Source organism: Colobus angolensis, unplaced genomic scaffold, assembly GCF_000951035.1.
Source record: "Colobus angolensis palliatus isolate OR3802 unplaced genomic scaffold, Cang.pa_1.0 Scaffold262, whole genome shotgun sequence".
Classification (NCBI taxonomy): Eukaryota; Metazoa; Chordata; class Mammalia; order Primates; family Cercopithecidae; genus Colobus; species Colobus angolensis.
In genome coordinates, this window is record NW_012115844.1 from 4,772,686 (window position 1) to 4,797,378 (window position 24,693).

At 43.0% G+C, this 24,693-nt stretch overlaps 1 protein-coding gene across 1 annotated transcript in view; it reads left to right on the forward strand.

The window, feature by feature from the left end:
* Positions 1 to 24,693, forward strand: part of CLNK (cytokine-dependent hematopoietic cell linker) — a 188,651-nt gene that overhangs the window by 60,686 nt on the left and 103,272 nt on the right. The window contains exon 3 of the mRNA XM_011947358.1: positions 21,524 to 21,595. Within this exon, the coding sequence (XP_011802748.1) occupies positions 21,524 to 21,595 (72 nt within the window). The remainder of the gene's footprint in view (positions 1 to 21,523; positions 21,596 to 24,693) is intronic.

Here is a 24,693-nt window from a genome sequence, read left to right on the forward strand (position 1 = left end):
CATATGGTATTTACCAAATAAAGGGGTACAGAGGGCAAAGACTTTTAAATATTTTCTACTCCTTGAAATCTTTGATGCCTGAATTTTAAGAACTCAAATTTCCAAACAAAACTTTTTTCTTAGTCTCTAAGCATCCATTGTTCCCAAACCACTTGCTTTTATGACCTAGACTGCAAATAACAAGTCCTGTTTTGCTCAGATGAAAGAGTGATTTGAGAACCATTTAATGGTGTACACTTCCTCAGCATCGCAATCACAGAAATACCTGGGCTAAATGGCGCAGTGCTGATCCACTGTGAAAATTTTTAGAGTGTTCAATTACCCTTAGAATTGTTCATCTCTTACCTGTGGAGCCCCAGAGTCTAATCACAGGACAATAGGCTGCAGCTGGAAAATTTTTCACAGCACACAAAGAAAGTTCACAGAGAAGCCACAGGCCCCAGACCCCACCTGGAAAGTGAATTGTCCTGCATTTTACAGCACATGCATCACCCTTTTCTTCACAGTGTGTTCCTAATGCCCTCCTGGAGGGACAGAATAATAAATAATAACAATAAATCTGACATTGGCTTAGCAAATCTAAGGACAGAATTAATTTAAGGGCTACAGATTCCAGTGACAAGCATTTGTGGATCTTAACTGGATCTGAATGGATTCAGACACATGTCACATTTCTGGCCCCGAGTCTATTGAAGATTCTGCTCTTGACTCAAAGGACAGTCACTGGACCCCAAAATGGAAAGACTTCCACTGACACTTAGTTTTCTTGGATTGAATGATAGACTTCTTCATTTATTCCTTATTCCACAACCATTTAACACTTGTCAACTATCTTCCAGTGACTCTGCTTGGGACTGCGATTAGAAGACAGATAACATACAATCCCTGCCCTCGAGAATCCCCCTGTCTGAGGTGTCCTGTCACCATTCTGCCCTCTGCAGGAAGATGCTTGTATCGCGTTTCAAGGACATACTGTGGGAAACCGCCTGGGCTTAGAGCCAAGCGGAGGAGTCTGGCCTGCAGCAGCCACTTACCCCTTGGTGACCGAGGGACTGAGGTAGGGTTTTTTGGTTTTTTGGTTTTTTGTTTTTGAGCCGGAGTCTCGCTCTGTCGCCCAGGCTGGAGTGCCGTGGTGCAATCTCGTATCACTGCAAGCTCTGCCACCCGGGTTCCCGCCATTCTCCTGCCTCAGCCTCCCGAGGCTGGGACTACAGGCGCCCACCACCACGCCCGGCTCTTTTTTTTTTTTTTTTTTTGTATTTTTAGTAGAGACGGGGTTTCACCATGTTAGCCAGGATGGTCTCGATCTCCTGACCTCGTTATCCGCCCGCCTCAGCCTCCCAAAGTGCTGGGATTACAGGCATGAGCCACCGTGCGCGGCCTCAGGTAGGGTTTTTACCCTCCTTAGCCTCAGGTTCTTCAACTGTAAAATGACAGGCAAGCCAGCCAGCAGTTACAGCACTGTACTGTCAACATTATAAGAGAAATAAGCACAGAGCACCAGGAGAATTAGGAGTCATGGAACAGGTGCAGGCAGGCACCACACACTAAAGAAGGCAGAACTGGGTCTCAGTTTTGAGAGCAGAGTAAGAGCGAACGGACTCTACAAGTGTGGGGGAGCCCTGCAGCCTAGGCATGAGAAACCTTCTGGATATGAGATGCTGCGTGCTCTGGGAGGAATTAATGGCACCTTTAGAGAAAAAATGCAAGGGGATAGGACAGCTTGGTTAGAGGGAGTGCTAACAAACTGAGTGGCTCAGATAAAATCAGTGACAATTGTTTGACAGTTAAGTCAGTGCCTGAGTGAGGTGACTTTAGGATAGGTGGGTTTCTGGCATTGATGTTGACATAGATACTCTAGGTGACAAAACCTCACTGAAAAGGACAAAGCAATGGGTTCCAAATGAAGCAACAGTCTCCTAGTAAAATAACGCATCTCAGGAACGAAGTTAGTTACGGCTACTACCGATTGTGTGACTGGAGTGTACAGCTTCCCCTTTCCAGATTCAAATCCTTCATTTTCACAATGAGGAGTTGTGAGTGCTTAGGCTCTGAGGAAAGGGAGGAGGATGTGTCTAAGAGGAGACCATGCTCAGTTCTCTCCCCTTTCCTTAATGCACAGAATTTCTCACTTGGCCGTGAAGAGCAGAGAAAGGAAGGGACTGTCCAGGCTACAGATTTCTCACATTCTTGTGTGAAAAGAAAACAGGGGCTGGTGATTGAGGCTCCCTCTTTCTGTACCATTGAAACCCACTAGTGAATATTAAGGTAGAGTATTGGGGGAAAACGCCCTGGGCTTTGAGTCAAGCAGAAGAGTCTGGCCGGCAGCAGCCACTTACCTCTTGGTGACCGGGGTAGGGTTTTTACCCTCCTTAGCCTCAGTTTCTTCATCTGTAAAACAGAAATAGGAATGCCAGCTCCACACGATGCTGGAAAGACTACTTGAGCATCTGTGTGGATCACACGGCACATCATGCGGACCGCCTTTCTATTTGTTGCTGTTTGTTTAATTCTGGATTTTGTAGATCAGGGAGATCTATTCCAACCCATTCATTTGCTAAATGTCCCCTTTCCTTTCCCTTTTATTTATTTTCCTTTTTTTTTTTTCTTTTTCCACCCCAACCCCTCCTGCACACACAAACACACCTATGTTTCCTGCAGAAATGAAGCTAATTCCAACACTCAATTAGTGAAGTCATTGCCACACAGAGAGCAGCCAAGGTGCTTTGAGAGGGATGGTAGCTCATAACATTTCATTTTATTTCGAACAGGGTTAACCACATCATTATTACCAAAACACAGTCCCAAAGGCTCCATCTGTCTCCCATTGATGTCTATTCATGGTTTGCTGGCAGCAGTTCAAGGAGTCTGACCGGTTTAAAAACACAAAGCTCCTGAAACCAGAGCGAGTTTATTTTCCTAGCAGGTGATTACAATGCTTAGCTCTAATTTAGCGTGAAAGGGCTCTAGTGATTGCCTTTGGAGATAGCTGGGCACTGTTAGCTTGAATTACAGCACTTGGTCCATGGGTGTTCACCTACCTACAGGTATAGCTCCTGAAGGACTAATGTGTTACGAGTTTTGGCGGAGCTGAGCAACTGGAAGTGCAGAACACAGAGCTATTCACAGATTTTCTGTGGCCAAAGACAGAGCCTGAGACACTCATTGATGATCGATCAAGGCTAAAAGAATGCTGGCAACATGTATTTTTCTCCTGAACCTTCTTTTAGATATGAATTTACTTAGTTATACAATATGGTTTGGATCTGTGTCTTCACCCAAATCTCAGGTCCAGTTGTAATGCCCAGTGTTGGAAGTGGAGCCTGGTGGGAGGTGATTGGATCCAGGGGCCAGAGTCCTCATGAATGAGTTAGCACCGTCCCCTTGGTGCTGTTCTCATAATAGGGAGTGAGTGAGTTATTGTGAGATACGGTTGTTTGAAAGCATACAGCACCTTCCCCCTTTCTTTCCTGCTCCTGCTTCTGCCATGTAAGATGTGCCTGCTTCTGCTTCACTTTCTGCCATGATTGTAAGTCTCCTGAGGCCTCCCCAGAAGCAGAAGCAGCTATGCTTCCTGTACAGCCTGCAGAACTGTGAGCCAATTAAACCTCTTTTCTTTATAAATTACCCAGTCTAAGGTGTTTCTTTATAGCAGTGCAAGAATAAACTAAAACGGCATATTTTACATGTCATATAATTCACCCATTTTAAAGTATACTATTCAATGATTTTTTAGTAAATTCACCAACTTGTGTAACTATCACTATAAATGAGTTCTGGAAGATTTCCATCAACCTTATAAAATTTCTTATGCCCATTTATTGTTGATCCCAGTCCCCCACCCCCACTCACTTCCCCAGGCAATTACTATTCTTTCTCTACAGATTTGCCTTTTCTGAATTATTTCACATAAATGGAATTATTCAATTCCATTTGAATAATTGGAAGGTGGTGGTGTCTCGTGGTGTCTTGTGTCTGGTGGTGTCTTGTGTCTGGCTTCTTCCACTTATCATGACATTTTTGAGGTTAGTTGATGTAGCGTGTGTAACAGTTTATCCATTTTTATTGCTAAATAATATTCCATTGCATGATTATACATTTTATCTATCTAACTCACCAACTTATGGGCATTTGGATTGTTTTCCATCTGAGGCTCTTATGGATAATACTACTAAGAAGGTTCGTGTATAAGTCTTTGTGTGAACATACATTTTTATTTCTCTTGGGTAGATACCTAAGAGTAGTATTACTGTGTCATATGGTATAACCATGTTCAACTTTTTAAGAAACGATCTCCAGAATCTTGATTCTTTTGTAGAAGCTCATTTCCTCTTTGCTCCCCAACTAAAACACTAGCGATTCAGATGTAAGGAACATACCTCCACAGCTCTCCCTACGGCCCAGGATGAAAATCAAAAACAGAAGCAAACAAAGCTGTTTTTTCTCTCCTGATGACACTCATAGCAGAAAAGCACAGAGTTGAGACCACAAAATGAGCCCGCCAAAGAAGTAAAACTCTTTATTCCCTCTTTTTCAGTCTTTTCTGGCTATACAGTACAAGTAAAACAAAATAACAGTAGAGATACTGAAAATCAAGCCATAAGCTTCAAAAGTCTGTCTTGGCTCATGGATCACTCGCCTTTATTTTTAATGTTCTGAGCAAAGATTAACTATTATTTCATTGCAATTTAATTTACCAGAGAGTTTTGCAAACCTACCAAGTGCCTAGTACAGAAAATGATGGAAGTAGAAGTTTCCAATGAGCAGCTTCTAGTCCCACTTTACGATCACATATCACATGGTAGTTTGTAAGGGGATTTTGGATTTTTTCTCCCCTTTTGCACACATCAATCCTGTTAACAAAGATTCTTTTAGGGGGAGAAGAGAAAAGGAAGATTGAATTTGGATCGTGTCCAGTTTTATATCTCCAGCTATGAATAACAGATGCTGGGGAGTTGAACTTGGAGAACAGCTAAACAAATACTGAAAGTATTAGCATATTAGGCAAGGGATAAGGAGGTTCCTTAATTTATATATGTATGCATTGGGATGGGGAAGGGAGGAAAGAGAGGGAAGGGAGAAGTTCTATGGGATTTTTGTTTCTTTTGTGTTGCTGTTCTTGAAAGGATGGTAGCATTAACTTATATTGTGCACTCACTCTCACAGTACACCTAAGACACTATTACTGTTCCCACTTTAAAGATAAGAAGCATGTGGATCAGAGCAGTAAAATCACTGTTAGTCCAGAAGCCCAGGGTTTCATCCTAGGAGTGCCATGTACTATTTCTGACCCCCAATCTGAGCTTGTTCTACCACAGGACATGATAAGTGAAAATGCTTTAAGGTGGGTTAGCCAGTGGTGTTCTGGTAAATTTTAATAAATGTTGAACAACTCTCTAGAAAAAAAAAAGTATATATACGTATATATATACACACACACATATATATATACACAACTTTGTTTTAAGTGTTACCAGTATAAAAGTTGTATAGTACATAATTTACAAATAATAATGAAATATGCAGTATTCTTCATTATAAATTCCATATAGTCAGTTGCTTCTCATAGAATTATTTCATCGATTTTTACTGAACTCTCATATCTTTAGCAAACCCATGGATGTAATTGACAAATTAGTATAGTTCTAACACAATATTGGTTGCTATTTTCCTTTGTATTGAGTAAAATAAAAGTGGAACAACAAAGAAATAGGAGAACTTTACTTGCTCTTCAGAGATGTGGGCAACTTCTTTGTTGAATCAGATAATAGTTTTCAATATTGGAAGAATATATCCTGTTTGTGCTATTCACAATGTTGTAGATATTGACACAGCACACTTTTAAGTTAAATCTGCTTTATTAACATTTCCTCCATTCTCTTCTTAAGTCTAACGTGTCAACAAAGCAATAAACTAAACCCTGATTTGTAGCATGTGCCAATTTCTGTGGTGTAATTACTCCCACAGTGGCCAATGTCCAGCTGCAAATATGACTTCACTAAATTGAGAGTGGTGAAGAGATAAACAGTAGCATATTTTCACCATTCAGAAAAAATAGATGTACATAACATCAAGACCATAGGTAATAGCGAAATGTAATAAAGTAATTAGAAAGTGATGCATTTTGTATATTCATTATATTTGCTTTTAGTCTAATTTTGTCAATTATAATTTTATATAATTTAATTTTTAATAATGACTGCTTAACAACTGGTTTGCAAAATTCCTGAAACTTTAGTGCAGAAATCAGCTCTGCTGGGCCAGCTTCAGCACACCACTGATAACTCAATATTCCGTCTGCTCTTCTTCTACCTCTCCATGCGGGTCTGACATTGAATGCCTCCTTTATTACTGACTTTCTTGAAAATGTTTCAGGCTTTATCAGAACACTACCATTGACTAGTTGACCTTGGAAAAATATTTGACCTTAGAAAGTCATTTCATTATTTGCAAATCAAGGTTATTGTACCTTCATTATAGCATCAATGTAAAGATAGGTAAAGTAACCAGGACTGTGACAAGACAGCATACCTGCTCAGAAACTATGAGCTTGCACCCTCGTCTGCCCCTCAAAAGTCCTGGGGTCTATACCTGGAATAGGTGCATGGAGAACTCTACTGGTCCTTCTTTGCTCTTCTTTTTCATTTTTTTCTTTCTCATTGTTTTGTTTTGGTTTGTTTTGCTTTTTGAGACAGAGTCTCACTGCGTTTCCCAGGCTCGAGTGCAGTGGCACAACCTCTGCCCCCTGCAACCTCCACCTCCCGGGTTCAAGAGATTCTCCTTCCTCCTTCCTGCCTCCTTCAAGTGATTCTCCTTCCTCCTTCCTCCCTCCTTCAAGCGATTTTCCTTCCTCCTTCCAATCCCAAGAAGCTGGGATTATAGGCACATGAAACCATGCAGTTAGCCTGGCTAATTTTTGTATTTTTTAGTAGAGAGGTTTTGCCATGTTGGCCTGGCTTGTTTTGAACTCGTGGCCTCAGGTGATCTGCCCATCTTGGCCTCCCAAAGTGCTGGAATTATAGGCAGGAGCCACCACGCCCAGCCTCTTTCTTGCTTTTTAAGAAAGCGTCTCACCCTGTTGCCCAGGCTGGAGTAAAGTGACACAAATTCGGGTCACTGCCGACCTCCACCTTCTAGGTTCAAGCAATTTTCCAGCCTCAGTCACCTGAGTAGCTGGGATTACAAGTATGCACCACCATGCGTGACTAATTTTTGTATTTTTAGTAGAGATGGGGTTTCACCATATTGGCCAGGCTGGTCTCAAACACCTGGTCTCAAGTGATCTTCCCTCCTTAGACTTCCCAAAGTGCTGGGATTCCAGGTGTGAGCCACCGCAGCCAGCCCCTTCTTTGCTCTTCTAATCTCTGTTATTAGCGCACCCAGAACTGATAACGACCAGATGACCTCTGTGACTAGGAGAGTGGGTACTCATAGGAAACAATCACAACAAGGCTCTATATGTATTGATTTTTTGATCCTTACAACAATTCTGTGACGTGTTCTCATCAACTGTATTGCAGATAAGACAAATAAATCCCAGAGGGATCACATCAACTTTCTCCAACTTGGATGTGCACACAGATCCCACGGCCTCTTATCACAATGCAGATTACAGTTCACTGAGGCTGGGATGGTGCCTGGGATTCTGCCTGCCTAACCAGCCTTTGGGAGATGCTGCTGGTCTGGGGACCACACTTTGACTAGCAAGACATGGGAATTCCCAGGCTGAAAAACAGATATGGCCAGTTAGCCAATTCCAAATCCCACACTCTTAATGTCCACGATATTCAACCTTCTGGAAAAGCCTAAGTCTACAAGGAGAGTTCCTGGAGAAACAAGGGCATCAGAGGTATCTATAGAACCAAAGAAGAAAATTCAGCTCTTCCTTAAGGGAACCAGAGCTCTATGTGGATAAATCTAACATATCCAGGTCACTTGGCATCTCTGTAATGACAGTGTTTACCATTATTTGAGCCACTCATCGATGTGCTAGTTACCATACACACAAGATGTCTAACATCCCACAGAAATTTCCTACCAGCAGGCTCCATGCAGACATCTCACCCAGACATCTGCCAGGGGAGGAGAATTTAATCACTACATTTATTGGAGTTTGAGCCAGAAGACTCTCAGAGCCCAAATAATCTAAATTTCTATATTACAGCTGGAGAAATTTCAGCCTGGAGAGGGCAGGCACACTATGAGTCCGAGGTTGCTCTCTCAATCTCTAGTTGGTATGGTGGTTGCCACTGAGGGTGGCCTGGGCATTCAGGGTCCTTGGTCGGCACCTGGCTCCCTGCTTTCTCTGGAATCCTAAGCACATGCTCCAGGTGAGACAGAACCTGTCCTGCAGGTTGTCAAAGACAAAGCCACAGAGTCAGATGAACTATGCAGGATGGAACAAGGGAAAACATGCAAAGTTGGAAGACTTGGTTTTTTAATGGTTTCCAAGAGAGCAGACATTCTGGAGAGATTAATTCTGTGGGTCTCAACTATTACAAAGAGAGTAACACCTCCCCTGCTCCCATCCTGTTCCATCTCCTGCTGGGGTTGTGGCAGTAGCTTCCCAAAGGGTCTCTCTGCTTCCACTTTACCCCTCAATGACATAGCTATTCTCCAGCCAGAAGACAGAGAGATCCTATTGAGTCATAATTGTTATCTTTGTGTTCCTCTGTCTGATACCCTGATGTGGCTTCATAGCCATGGCCTAAGTCTACTGCCTCTCAATGACTACAGAGAGGGTCTTGCCACATCTGCCCTGATTCTCCCAAAAGGCTCTTGGACCGTCTTCCCCATCCATCCCTGTAGGCATTCCAGTTCAGCCACGTGGACCTCATTACCTTGATTCAACTACTTAGCCACATTCCTGCCTTTGAACTTTTCATGCAGATACCCCACAGCTGACATGCCCAGTGCCTTTTTCCCTGTTCTCATCTTTCCAGCGAGGCTCACCTTAACCACCCCAAGGAATATTCATACCCACCTGCCCACCCCACCCAGCACTCTGATTTTCCCACCTGCTCTACGGTCCTTCCAGAGCACCTTATCACCTGCTAACATGCTATACCCATTCCTGATTCATTCTGTTACTGTTATTGTTGTCCTTCTCTGTTCCATGGACAGAGATCCTTTTCTGCTTTGTTCCAGAGGAGTTAGGCATCTTCTTTATTTTGTTCACTGATATATCTTGAGCAGTGAGAGTAATTCTCGGCCCACACTGAACACTAAGAAAAAAGTAAATGTGTTGTTGAATTCATTTTGATAAAAATTCCTAGCCTAAATACTTATTGAGGACTTGTTCTATTCCAAGCATGGTTGTAAGCATTTTGCATACTTTTTCTCATTTAATTCTTACAATATTCTCAACATATAGCAAAACCTAAACACCCTCAGTGCCAAATGCTGCTATTAAACAGTCCCTGGGGAACACAGATGAGATGTATTGTGATGATTGACTCCCACCCTGGCTTCCTGGGTTTAATTATCTTTTAATAAGTGCTTTGACACTTATCAAAAGATAAGTCTCCAGATAGCATGACAAGATAGATCTGCCACACCCCAGAGCTCATCAGCATGGGAAAGCAACTGTACCAAGGGCAGTAGATAAGCCCTGGGGTAAATCTAGGATTCCAGCCGCTCTCCATTTCCATGAAACCCAGCATGACGCAATAGAGAGTAACAGTCTTTGGGTCAGATGGGCCTGATACTGAATGCCATTCAGGCGTTTACTGCTGTGCAGCTGCAGACAATATACTTTGCCTCCCTGGGCTTTTCCTCCCCATCTATAAAGTAGAAATATGGCTTAACCTGAAATGTTGTCAACAGGAATAATTGAGAAAAGTAGCTGACACACTCTCAGCAAGACACTGTGGACATGGGATCTTTCACAGGCCAATGTGTCCATTGCCTTTTGGGGAATGATTGCAAACTCAAGTTTCTTTCTCAGGACCATGATGTTGGGCAGACCTTGTACTAAAGCTCAGTTCTGTCACTTCACACCAATCTGTACTGAACTGTTCCTGTGGGCAGGGCCCTATCCTAAGAGCTGGGAATATGGATATAAAATAAATGTCATTTTTTTTTCACCGAGAGATGTAAGTAGGTTTCTTCAGCTCTCTCGATGCTCGGTTACTGAGAGGATCAAATGAGATGGGTCTGGAACAAGAAAGCTTGCATCCAACGTTCACCTATGCACCTTTTCATTGTAGACATTGTGGGAATAGTGGCTGTGACATGCAGCGTTTACTGTTTACAGAGAGAGATTTGGCCAATTGTTCATGATGGCTGCTCTTTGGGGGCAGAATGGGGGCTGTAGGGAGAGAGTGGAGTGCCAGGGACCAGACCATGGAGGGCCAGTGAGCCATGTTCCAAAGATGGACTGTGACTACAGGCAGCAGAAATGCCAGATTTTAGAATAAGGATCCTGGCCACAACACAGTGAATGGATTGGAGGAAGTGAGAAGTGGAAGGAAGGAAGGGGAGAGAGTGCTGGCGATTCTCAGAGGACAGAAGGCAGGAGCCACCCCCTTCTTTTTTATTTTTTTTTTGGACCTGCTGGAATCATAAAGTGTGGCACAAGGAGATAGAGGAAAGGCTATTTTCCTATGGGGCTCCTTCTCTGGAAGCCTCTCTGGCACTCATGGGAGGCCCCTCCCAGCTTTCCTGCAGACTGCAGAAGAAGGTCCATTACTTTTTTTTTTTTTTTTTTTTTTTTTTTTGTGAGACTTATTCTCCCTGTGTTGCACAGGCTGGAGTGCAGTGGCACGATTTCAGCCCACTGCAACCTCCACCTCCCAGGTTCAGGTGATTATCATGCCTCAGCCTCCTGAATTGCTGGGATTACAGGCACCCGACACGATGCCCAACTAATTTTTGTGTGTGTGTGTTTGTTTGTTTGTTTGTTTGTTTTTGAGATGGAGCCTTGCTCTGTCACCAGGCTGGAGTGCTGTAGTGCAATCTTGGCTCGCTGCAACCTCCACCTCCTGGGTTCAAGAAATTCTCATGCCTCAGCCTCCCAAGTAGCTGGGATTACAGGCACGTGCCACCACACCCAGCTAATTTTTTTTATTTTTAGTAGAGATGGGGTTTCACCATGTTGGCGAGGATGATCTCAATCTCCTGACCTCGTGATCTGTCCACCTCGGCCTCTCAAAGTGCTGGGATTACAGGCGTGAGCCACTGCACCCAGCCTGATTTTTGTATTTTTAGTAGAGATGGAGTTTCACCATGTTGCCCAGGCTGGTCTCGAACTCCTGACCTCAAGGGATCCACCTGCTTCGGCCTCCCAAAGTGCTGGAATTACAGACGTGAGCCATACCATGGCCAGCCCATTATGTCTTTTTTACTTGGGCTATTTATGGGGTGTCTACTTACCAGACACAGATCAAGTTTTTACTTTGAGGGTTCATACGTGCGTGTGTGCGTGCGTGTGTGCGTGCGTGTGTGCGTGTGTGTGTGCATGTGTGTGTGTGCGTGCGTGTGTGCGTGTGTGTGCGCGTGTGTGTGCGTGCGTGTGTGCGTGTGTGTGTGCGTGTGTGCACGCGCGTGCGTGTGTGTGTGTGTTGCTTTTTTATGTTGTTTTCTATCACGCATCCAGAATCTTTCAGGCATGACCATCTATAAATTAAATTCCACCAGGAACATATCTATGGACCTATAAAAAGGGTAATTCACTGTTGTTATTGTATTTGCTCATTACATACATTGATGGTCTATTAAAAGTTACATCTCTTGACAGAAAGAGACAGAGAAGAAAAGGAGAAAGCATTTGAAAAGATGAGATGGAAGGCCTCTCTTTGTCTAGGTTCGTTTATTTCCTCTTGCTGAATCAAAATTTAAACAAAAAAGAAGAGGGGGGAAAAAGCTTTTACGGGTTTTCTGGAAACCTGGGCATCAAGGATTCAGGATTATTTTCTTGTTTTCTAAATTAGATCAGCTTTTTTTGTCTTTCTCTTTTTCTCTCCCCAAGAAGATTAAAAAGATAAAGAAAAAGAAAAAAACGAGCATTCATTCAAAAGGCACATAACGAGGCTTAATTAGAAAAGGAGCACTAGGGAAGTCAAGGCCAAGCAAAAGGGACCCAGATCACCTCACATGGAGCCAGAAGCTGCAGTGGAACCTTCTCCCTCTCCACATCTGGTTAGCTTGGACAGGCGATTTCTCTTCACAGGGTCTCATTTTCCTCATTTGTGAAATTAGCAGGTTCAAGCAGATGATATGTATTTTTCCACCCAGCTTCATGCTTTGAGATTCTTTGAGACTACAACTCTGGAAAAGGAGCTAAAATCAAATGCCACCCTCCACTTTGCACCTGCAACCCATAGGCAGTGCTGGTCTATTCTAGAATACTCTGAAGCCCTTTGCTGCCTCAGTAAACAAGAATGAGTTATTCCCTTGAGGCATTCCCGCCTCCAGGAGTCTTGGATCTTCTCACGCACAAATATTTCCTCTGCTGCTCTTCTGTGTGAGGGTCTTGACAGGTGGTCCCTAATGTCCAGAAATTCAGAGTTTTGGTAGAAAATGTGAATGCAAATGATGACTGTGCAGGTGGCAGTCCCTGAAGACCAAAGTCTGATCCATTTCAATGGAGAACCCAGGGCCTTACTGTGAGTCAGAAGAAGCTAGAAGACAGGAATGCAGCCCAGGTGGACTCCAGGGACTAAAAGGAGATCAGAGAATGGGCTACCTCCTGACCAATAAGGACTTCTGACTAACTATGAATCCAACAGGCAGAAGTTAGAGCTGAGTGCCAAGGGAAAACAGGGCCAGAGCCAGGTAGACCGTCCTGAAACCAGGCAGCCATTCAAATCAGGAGTAAACAAAGGTAGGAGTGTGGGGAAAAGAGAAGCAGAGGGGATGAGAGTCCCTTGCTCACTGGCTTGGTTCCCACTTGGCTGTCAGCTTTATGAGGGCAGCACCTAATCTGTCTTGTTTAATGTGACCCAGGCCTGTTATGAACAGAATATTTACTTTAAGTTCCTATGTCAAAATCCCAACCACCAATGATGGTATTGTGAGGTGGGGCCTTTGAGGCCCTCATGAATGAGATTAGTGCCCTTCTAAGAAGAAATATGAGAGAGATGATTTTTTTTTGGCCACATGAGGATACCATGGGGAAACAGCTCTCTGCAAATCAGGAAACAGGCTCTCACCAGATGCCAATTCTAAGGGTAGCTTGATCTTGTACTTCTCAGCCTACAGAGCTATGAGGGATAAATATTTGTCATTTGAGCCCCCCAGCCTATGATAATTTGTTAGAGCAGCCCAGACTGACTCAGACAAGGCCTAATACATTCCCCAGCCCACAGAGGCTACTCGATGCATAGCTGACTTGAGGATAACATGAGGGTTTTCTTCCCAATTTCAACATAGTTCAGTGAAGAATTTTCATCATTCTTAAGGAGTTGGTTCCCATGACCCAGACACAGAGCCTTTTAGGAATAGTCAACAAGGATGCAAAAGGAGAGGCATGGGGTTCAGGTTGAAGCTGGGGGCTCAGAAAACACAGCTGTTATTCACTAAGGAGAGAGCAAGCATCATTCTAGTTCTCAGAGGAAACGTGTTACATCTGCGTAGAAGCATTTGCTCAAGATTATTGGAAAGGATGGCATCTGCACTGGTACCCAAAGACCAAGGAGAGTTGGAAGATGTAGAGATGGGAGAAGAGGAGGAGAAGAGAGGGAATGGGTCTAGCAGGCCGAGGATACTGCATGAGCAAATTGCATCTCAACTTGCTATATTTCAGCTGAGCAGGAAGTTCAGTTTGCATGAATTGTAGGTTGAAAAACAAAATTGAAGAGTTGAAATGATAACTAAGATAAAATTGCAAAAGATCTTTGAGTGGAAAGGGATTAGCATCAAGAAGATCTACGAAGGAACTCTTGCAGGGGTCTGGGAGAAAGATCAAGAGGCTTTGGTAAACACAGGACACTCCAAGTTCTCATGTCCTGTTACATATGCACATCTCTCCGAGTATATGGATTTTTTGAGACTCTTCTACTGCACTTTCAACTGCTAATGATTTAGCACTTTTATTCCTCTCTGTTTAACACAGGGACAGAATAGTGCTCAGGATATTTTTGATGATTATCCACCATGGACAACATCAAACAGCCTTACCCTCTGATTTTACAGACGCAATAACCAGGGCTTATAGTTATGAATGGTTAAGTGATTTAGTTGAGTGACACAATAGTTGACAAAATAGTTAGGGCTCAAACCTGAATCACACAGCCAAGCTCTCAGTCCCATTCAGCTGACTGTCCCTGGGCTCATTGTCCAGGATTGTGGCTGAAAACACCATAAATGGGAGGCACTGACAAGATGTATAGGACCCTCTGAGCAAGGTCCCTAATGCTGCAGCTGCTTCAGAATAGAAGCTTCTCTTACATGTGAGGCATTTTCCTAACTTTGTGCTACAGACATATTGCTAGGCAGGACAAAAACAGCCTCCAAATTCGGTGGGTTGTGTTTCCTGGTGTGCAGAGGCACAAGGAGATACAGTATTTTATAGGATTCCAATCTCTGAGCAGGGCTCGCGATCATGCCTTATCATCAGTGTCTGCTTCCCAGCAAATGAAGCTTCCTGCAAGAAAGCGAGGCATGGGTTCATTGCAACAACCCAGATCAGGAGGGAGATTGTACTGTGGCCAAATGATAGATAACAAGACCCACTGTGTCTTCATTGGCAGCTCAAACTCCAGTATGACTCAGATGGGGGAAAAGAGAGCATGCCGCAGTGGGGCAACGGCAACCTATTAGGACCTTCCCACCTGTCCTTGTTCTTACCAGAAACTGGCTGAAAGCATTGCTCAACTCTCGTGAGATCCACCAGCAAAGAAACTCTTATGGGTGCACCTTTTCCCCCATTCCTCAGACACCCAGTGTTGCCTAGAATGGACTACCAGTCATCAACAGAGTCTGTTCATTGAAGTGACAGGTGTTAAACCAAGATATGTCCAACTATAGGACCCAAATAGCTAGAGCCCTGAGCCATGGTTTTCTCATCTGTTAACATGAGGACAACATGTGTATCTAATTTAAGAGAGTGTGACGATTAAATCAACTCACCCAGGGCAGTACCTGCAACAACCTAGATGCTTACTACCTGTTAAAAACATTTTTTTTCTCCTGTATCTGTCCAGAGGCTATTCCCAATGACTATATCTTTATGATGTGTATTAGTCAGAGCTCTATAGAAAAGCAGAATCAAGTGTGTGTGTGTGTGTGTGTGTGTGTGTGTGTGTGTGTGTGTATAGTCATGCACCATATAACATTTAGGTAACTGAAGGACCTCCTATATGATAGTGACCCCATTAGATTATAATGGAGCTGCAAACTTCCTATCACCTAGTAATGCTGCAGCTGCTGTAACATTGTAATGCCACACATTACTCATGTGTTTGTGATGATGCTGGTGTAAACAAAACTGTGCTGCCAGCATATAAAAGCATAGCACATACAATTACGTAAAGTACACAATACTTAGTAATCATAAATGGCTATGTTACTGGCTTATGTATTTACTAGACTATCCTTGTTATTGTTATTTTAGAGTGTGCTCCTTTTGCTTATTTTTTTTTTAAATTAACTGTAAAACAGCCTCTGGCAGGTTCTTGAGGAGGGATTCCAGAAGAAGGCATTGTTATCACAGAGATGACAGCTCCATGCGTGTCATTGCCCCTGTAGACCTTACAGTGGGACAGGGTGTTGGGATGGCAGGCAGTGATACCGTTGACCCTGACCCTATGCAGGCCTATGCTAATGTGTGTGTTTCTGTCTTAATTTTTTAACAAAAATGTTTAAAAAGTAATAAAAATTTTGAAAGTTTGAAATTAAATGTTTACAGAATAAGTATATAACAAGTATCTTCGTACAGCTATACAATGTGTTTTTGTTTTAAGTGTTATTACAAGAGTCAACATTTTTTAAATTGAAACATTAATCAAGTAAAAAAGTTACAGTAAGCTAAGTTTAAAGAAACTTGGTCCCAGGAGCACACCCTAAAACACTTTCTGCACGGTCATCTCTGTCTCAGAGTCTGCTTCCTCAGGAGCCCAACCTGTGGCAGTTCCTGAGGAGATGGGACATGTGCTGAACGTGAGGCAACAAAAATTCAGCAGGATGGGGATAGAATAGGACTGGACTCATAGGATTGTTAGGAGGATTAAATGGATTAATATCTTGTGAAATGCAAACAATGACCAGTTAGGTGAAAATCTTATATATAAATTTCTTGCAGTTCTGATTTTCATTATAATGATAGTGTTGTACCTTATTACTATTATTCATGATGTTTGTGCCAAAAATCAAACTGTATAAAACCTTGAAAGAGAATTGTGACTTAAGAGCAATTTTAGTGATTTCTCAGCAGCCTGCAAGCTCACTCTGAGTGTATAGAATGCGAAGCTTCTGGAAAAATCAGAACTGAAGCTAAAAGTCCATTGAGAGAAGTGTAGTTTTACAACAGAAGAAATGGCAGTTCTTTCTGCACTGGTCAGACTGCACCTGCCATATTGGGTGTAGCTGGGAGTATCTCACTGTAAAGGTGAGAAATTAGAGGGGAATGACCAAGATGGGATGGAGAAGATGTCTTTAACTCTTGGAGTAGGCTTCCTGTACTTACTCTCCACCGTCAACTCGCCGTGTCATCCATCTGGCAATTCAACCCCTCACTGGATGTCACCACCTAGTGAAAGCCTTCCTTGACTATACCATCACTTAAATATTTGACCAGCTTCTTCCTCCTTTTTCTTCTAGACCATATGTCCATTTTTTATCATTGTGCCTATAGCATTGCTCGTGTTTGGATGTCAGTCTGATTCATTTCTTCGTCTCTTGGGACAGGTGAGATGTTCAGTGCATGTCTTTTCCAGCGGCTGCCATAACAAATTGCCACAAACGTAAACGTACTGGCTGAATACAATGGAGATTTACTCTCACCGTTCTGGAGCCCGGGAGTCTGAAACCAACGTTTAGCTAGGGCCGTGCTCCCTCCCATGCCTCTAAGGGAAAGTTCTTTCCTGCCTCTTCCAGCGTTTAGTGGCTCCAGGTGTTCCTTGATTTGTGGCAGCGTCACTCCAATCTCCGCCATCTTCACGTGGGTCTTTTCCGCAGCCTCCTCAGAGAAGAACACCTTGCATTGTATTTAGAGCCCACTTTAACCCAAGATCATCTGATCTCAATATCCTTAGCTTGGTTACATTGTTAAAGATGTTTTTTCCAAATAAGGTCACATGTACAGTTTTTGGGTAGACATACACCTTGGTACACAGTATTAAACCCACATATCAATTCAACTACGCTGAATTGGCTTCTGTTAGGTCTACATGAAAAGTAATGAGGGTCTGCAAAGGGCAGTTTCACAGGGGAAATAAGATAGAGAAAACACAAGGAAAATGTGAAGGAGGACTAGATGGGTGTCATCGACCGGTCATGCAGGAGGGAGATGCAGAAAGGGAAAAGGAAATCAAAGACCACTGAAAAGTATTGGACCTGAAGGTGCTGGAAGGGGGCTCAAGCAAAGAGACTGGAGTGTGTAGGGTGATGTGCTCTGTTTCGGTGGAAGATGAAGTGATTGCAAGAACAATTATTGGGTTGGCCCACTGATGTTCTGTGCCTCAGTTTCCCCACAAGCCTACGGCACTTCCAGGTTTTCCAGGATGTGCTGAGCTCCTGGTGCAATCAATTAGCCTGTATTGTTTCCCCGGAGGACACTTGACCAGAGTCCGTGACAAGCAAATCAAGCAGCGGTTTAAAAAGCTTTATGTGATTCATTTCACTAGGTGGGTGGGATGGGCTGAGTGGACCAGAAAGGCAGCTGGCCCCAAATGTTTGAGGCCTTGTAAAATGATGTGCATCTACTTAGGAGACTAGTAAATGGTACTGTCCTCCCCAAGTGCGATAGCCAACTTGGGGACCTTGAGCATCTCCTTTCAAGGTCCGATCTCAATTCAAAGCAAAACAAACAATTTTGCCCTATTATGTGTAACATTCTTTAATAACATTTTCTGTGATATGTTGAGAGGTTATAAATCTTTCAGCACTGTATATTTTTTAAAAGTATATTTAAAGTCTCAACACGTAGGATTCAGATTTAGGGCAGGGAGACCTGGTAATGCTTGTTGCTCTTTGTAAGTAGTTTACAAACAGGCTTTAACCACTTACTGTCTAGGTAGATGGCTCTTTATTTTCCAGCCTTGTTAATATTTTCCTTCAATAATAGGAAGAACAGCTCCTCCTCCCCATTCTCCATTCTCCCCACCTTCTTTCCTTCTCTCTCGTGTGTCCCTTAGTTGCTTCTAGCTGGGCCTGCTCTGACTTCCTTTGCAACATAGGTGACACACGCTCTCCCGGAGATGGGCGAATGGATGCATAGCCCTGGTTCTACTCCCAACTAGCCTGGCCACCTGGAACTCAATCCTCTCCACTCCAGGGCCCCGTTTCCTCATCTGTAGCATGGAGCTGAGAAGAATGCCTGCCTATTTGCTACTCAGGGTTGCTGCAAACATGAAATAAAAAGAGAGTTTGAGTTCAGCTCTCTTCTTAAAGTTAAAAAGGCCAAAGCTGATTATCTAGAAAGGTCAGAGGCAGTTCCCAGTCTTTTGAGTTCTTGAGGCACCTAGGAAGAAGTTGAGAAATTCTCAGACTCTATCCCATACTCCTAAAATTGGCCTGGTTAAAGCCAGTTAGGCAAATGTTACATGGGCTGTCAGAGCACAGAAATGATGCCCATAACCTAGAGACACGATGAAACTGAGGGATCGTTCTCAGTGCAGGGATAGGTCAGAATTCCTCTGGTATCAGAGAGATTCAAAGGACTCTATCCAATTAACGACATGGCTTGCTATTGTGTATAAGCCCAGACTCGCAGGCCATTTATGTATTTGTATCTAGGTATCTATTCATTATCTTACAAATATTCCTGCAAGCATGCAGGGTCAGTTATCCAGTGTTCTAGGAAAGAAAAAGATGCCCAGGCTACAGCCTACCCTTGTGAGGCTCCAATGCAAAGGGACATGGACAGGTATATGTATAATGAATGCATGTACAGGGCATTTAACAATATTAGATTGTTTACTTGCTTATGGCTTGGCTCCCTAAATACGCTAAAATCTCCAGGAAGCAGCCTTCATCTGTTCTTTAATTACTATACCCTATTGCCTAGTGCATTGTCTGGTAAGGAATAAACTCAATAACTATTTGTTGAATAAATGAACGATTGGACTCATGAACAAACGAAATGAATGGCAATAGAGAGGTATGCAAATGTACCAGAGGGACTCAAAGTGGAAGCAGCAGGGAAGAGTTCATGGGGAAGTAATATTTGAACTTGACCTTGAAGAATGAAAAGCATTTTTCCAGGCCCGGAGAAGGCAAAAAGAATAATTAGATCAATGATATGGGAGGATTAAGGAAAAAAAAGGTCTGGCCCAGAGGCCACAGTGTGGGATGACCTGGCAGAGAGAGACGGTAGCAGGAAATAAAGAAGCAATAGAAATGGGATTCCAGGCCACTGGGGCAGGAAACTTAGCTATCGTGGTTAAGAGTTTGGGTTTTCTCTTGCAGGAACAGAGAACTGATGGGGATTCTCAAGGAGGTGACTTGATAATATTCTGCTATTAATAATTACAAAGGTTGTTCTTGCTGCACTTTGGTGTATGGATTGGAACCCCGGAGGCCAGGGGACTCTAGGCCAGTTAGGGGCAGATGCTGGAAGTGAGCCTAGAGATACTGAAGGCAGAAGTAAGGCTGGATATGTTAAATAGCTCAAGAAAGTGACACAGAAGAGACAGAGTCGGGAGGCATTTGGGGACTCTGACCGCTAGGATCTGGTGACAGATTAGGATGATGGCAATGATAGAGGGGGAGGGGTGGGAAGACTCAAGGTTAGCACCCAGGCTACTGGTGTGGAAACCATGTGAGCAATGGATCCTCTCGCTAGGAAAAAGGCCTGTGTCTGCTGGAGAATAACCAATTAGAAAGATCCAGAAAATAGTTCAGTGTTCATGCCTGCAACTTAGTAGAGAAGTCAGAGTGCAGATGGAAACTTGTGAATTCAGCTGTATTTAAATAGAAAAAAAATGAATAATGAAATATGTGAAATAGTATAATAATGAAATTTTAAAATAAAAATGGAAAAATGAAATTAATGATAATGAAATAAGCCATCATCTTTCTAGATGGTCAATATACACAGTAACAAAATATACCCAAACAACTCCCAGATTTTTAAATGGATTATGTTCTATTCTGTGGGCTACAGGCAAAGTCCAAGATGAAGAGAGAGCCTGAAGCCATCCTGAAGTATTTCCTGGACTTCTTTAGTTTTGTGTGTACATGTATGAGTGTCCACTCAGCTCCTCGGTGGACCAGGCACTGACCCAGGCCCTGGGGATGCTAAGTCCTGCAAATCTCTGCTCTAGTGGAGATGGAAATTCAACAGTCAGATGTGAACACAAGTTACCAGTTAAAACAGAAGTAAAATTAAAACTCAGGCAAGGGCTGTGAAGGAGCGAGTCTGGGAGGTTGAGGAGGATTCTCTGAGGAGGTAGCACTTCAGCTGAGTTCGGAAGTAAGAGTTGCCATTAATAAGAAGGAAGACAAGGGCATCTGAGAAAGGGGGACGGTACCTGAAAGAGCCCTGTGGGAGGGAGCAGAGAAAGTCCAAGGACCAGGAAGAGGCAAATTTGCTCCAAGTGGAACTGGGAGGACAATCAGGGTAGCTGAGCTAAGGAGGCCATTGTCAGGACCATTTGTGGAGGAAAAAAATCACCAGTTAGTGTTTGATAGAGCTCACGAAATGCCTGCAAACGAAAGGAAAGTGTGGGAAACTTGGCTGATTAAATGAACTAGGAATGTATAACAATGATGCTTTATGACAGTGAATGCATTTAATGAATGTTAGCAAATTAAGCCAATGAAAAATAAGTTAATCTCTTCATAGAAAGTGCCTTAGCAAACTGCCTAAATGATATGGGAGCTCAATAAATATTACCTGAATCAGAGTTGCTATTGCTAAATAGTCTGTCTTCCCATGTTGGATAATGTCTGCTAGATTTTTATGAAATTCAACAAACACAGGAAAGCATCTGAGACATTGCCTGGTTCATGGTTGCTGTCCCTCAAATTTCTTAACAGCCTCTCATCAACCGTGTGGCAAAAGTACGATATTCTTCATTTTACAGAGGAGACAGATACTGGCAGAGCTTAAGGACGGCACCAAGGTCATCCCGCTGATGAGGGAGAGGCAGCCCACATCCTTTTCTTGACTGGGCACTTCTGCCCCACACTACTGTTTCCTGTAAACTAAAGCTCTTACATTTAAAAATTAAGTAATTGGATTACTTTAAACACAGATTTTCTTTAACCCTAGCAGAAATGCAAAGAGAGATTCAGAATTACGTGTGAGACATAATTACTTAAATCTGACTGGGTGGTTGTTTCTATGAATGAATGCACTTAATTAATTTTTCCCCTAGCTTCTTGCTATTTCCCAGCTATAATTTATTTTCTTTCATCCCAGGGGCAATAGAAGGACAACTAAAGAAGGAACCAACGATTTGAAATTCCAGAACTTCAGTCTGCCAAAAAACAGGTCAGAATATTTACTTGTTTATGAATAGAGGAGTGAAATTTTTAATTCTGTAGCAAATAAGCTGACCATCACACACACGGAAATTGTCAATGTGATGGAATGACCTGCAGTGACTTAGAGCTCAGACAGAGACCAAGGTACAGGAGAAGGGGCTTGGCTGGGGTTGAGCAGCCAGGTGTGTGATACAAAGCGAGGCTGAGAAGCCCCCACCTCCGCAGCTCTGCAGGCCAGGCCTCTTTCCACCCACCCCTCCCAGGTCTCCAAAGAAGCCAGAGAGAGCCAGTGATGGGGAGGCTTCTCTTCCTCCGCCAGTGAATGATTTGAATGATGGATCATGGATCTGGCCACAAGTTTACCTTGGAGTCTCACAGCAAGCGGACAAGAGAGAGCCAAGTGCTTACATTATTATTTCCTTTGTCCTTCGATTGAGAATAACGTTTGCTGAGCAGTTACGGCATCAAAGGTTGCACAGGCTACTGAAAATGCAGAGACCAAAGACAAAGTCTCTCCCTCAAGGAGCTCGCAGACTAGTCAAAAATCTCAGAATGGAGTGCTAACTTGATTGAATCACTGACAAGAGACAAGACCTAAAGTCAAATCCAGCTGTGCACTGCCCAGCGCTGCCCAGCAGACTAAACCTGGGCCACATCCTCATGTGCAGAACCGTCTCTCTGATGCTCAGGAGGGACTCTGTGGCCAAGCATTCCTGGGGGTGGCTTCTGTTCCTAGAGGTACCCAAGGATCCTTACAAGTTTTATCAATGCTCATATCCCAATTCAAGTCCATCCAACAAACATCCTTCATTCTCTACTATGTGCCAGACACTATAAGCCGTCTTGGAATTCTAAAATGTTCTGGAATAAATGGTTCTCCTAAGCAGAGTAAATGAATGCTGGTAAGATGATAGAATACTTGAGGTGTTTTGCAAAACCACTTTGAGTAGAGAGAAATTTGTGGCTGTTCTCAGACTTCTTTAATGTTTACATTAAATACATTTGAATAATGCATTTTAAGTCCGTTTTCCTTATTTCTTGACAATAGCAAGAGATGGGAGATGGAAGGTTTAGAAGCCCTCCTTCAAATGGAGAGGGTAGCAGCAATTACATACATCAAAGTAATATTTACAGTTACATTTGGAGGAAAAAAAGACAGAGAGAGAAGAGCAGTGCTTTTTTCTGAAGCAAATTATTTCAAAATGTGTCATAGCATGCTCAAGATATATTAAAAAGAGCAACAGATGATGTTTTTGCAATGTGTTCTAAACTATTTATAAACCTAAATTTTAAAAAATCTATAGACATACAAATCTCTATACCACTGCATATTTTCTAATGAATGCATTATATGAATATAAACTACTATTTGAGATATATAAATCAACTAAAAATGTCTGAAAACTACAAATTTGTATCTACCATCTTCCTTGGTAAAAATTATAATTATCAACATTTGATGAGAAGGTAAGGAAGAAGTACTTATGGGCAGCATTGCAGTGTAGAATGAGTCCATTGGATTGGGATTTCAATCTCAGCTGACCTACTTATTAGCTGTGTGGCACCAGACAAGCCTCTTTTTCCATTCCAACACCTCCTGTGTTTTAGAAGTGGTATCTGAAGCCAAGCGTGGTGGCTCATGCCTGTAATCCCAGCACTCTGGGAGGCCGAGGCAGGCGGATCACCTGAGGTCGGGAGTTCGAGACCACTCTGACCAACATGAAGAAACCCTGTCTCTACTAAAAATACAAAATTAGCCGGGCATGGTGGTGCATGCCTGTAATCTGAGCTACTTGGGAGGCTGAGGCAGGAGAATCACTTGAACCTGGTAGGCGGAGGTTGCGGTGAGTCAAGATCAAGCCATTGCACTCCAGCCTGGGCAACAAGAGTAAAACTCCATCTCAAAAAGAAAAAAAAAAAGAAAGAAATGGTATTTGAAAAACTAGACTCCGTTGTTCATTATTGAATCTCTTAAGCCTTTCTGTGTCCGCAGAATAAATGGATGACCTCTGAGGTGTGCTGGGAATAGAGTAGGTTCTCATTAAATAACGTGGGCTAATAGTCACTGAGTGGTCACTGTGTGCTAGGTGCTGTTCTAAGAGCTAATAGGTAACCCTTCCTGGATCCCAACAATTACTCTCTTATTAGTCTCCTTTTTACAGGAAAGAAGAATACAGCCCAGAGAGGGTGAATAACTCCCCTCGAGGTTCAGTGGCTAGTTGTGATATGGTAAATGGCAGCTGTAATTATTACTAATATCAACAACCCTGGTGCTCCCCATCACTGCCCTCATGCTAGGTTGAGTGTGGGAGTTAACTCTCCTGCAGGTCCCCAAAGCCCAACCACCCCGAGCTAAAAGTGCCTTGATCTCCTGGTAATAAACAAAGCAAAACACCAAGTTGAGTGCTGGACCCCACTTGGATGATACGGCCTGGGAGGATCTCCAAGAAAAATACAGATCACATCCACATTCATTATCCATGATCTGTTTGCAATATTGAAATGAATGTGTTTTATAACATCTCACTAAATCCCCAATACCCCCTTTTATTTTGTACTGTTTCCTCATGTCTATAGTGAAAGAAAAACACCAACTGATGTTTGTCAATTAAATCCAAACTCCACTCAATAACTGAGCGCCCAATGTGCACCAGAACCTTGGCATCCAATCTGCACCATAATGCTCTGAAGTAGGCATTCATATTCCCATTTACGATAGGGAAAAATAGTCTGAAGGAGGTTATATGTTTTTGTCACAGTCCCAGTAGAAAGTGGTACCAGTTGGATTTGAATTCAGAGTCTAGCTTCAAGTCAATGGCATTTCTGGGGTTTTTTTGGTTTGGTTTGGTTTGGTTTGGTTTTGAGATAGTTTTGCTCTTGTTGCCGAGGCTGGAGTGCAATGGCACGATCTCAGCTCACCACAACCTCCACCTCCCAGGTTCAAACGATTCTCCTGCCTCAGCCCCCCAAGTAGCTGGGATTACAGGCATGTGCCACCACGTCCAGCTAATTTTGTATTTTTAGTAGAGATGGGTTTCTCCAAGTTGGTCAGGCTAGTCCCGAACTCCCAACCTCCCGTGATCTGCCTGCCTTGGCCTCCCAAAA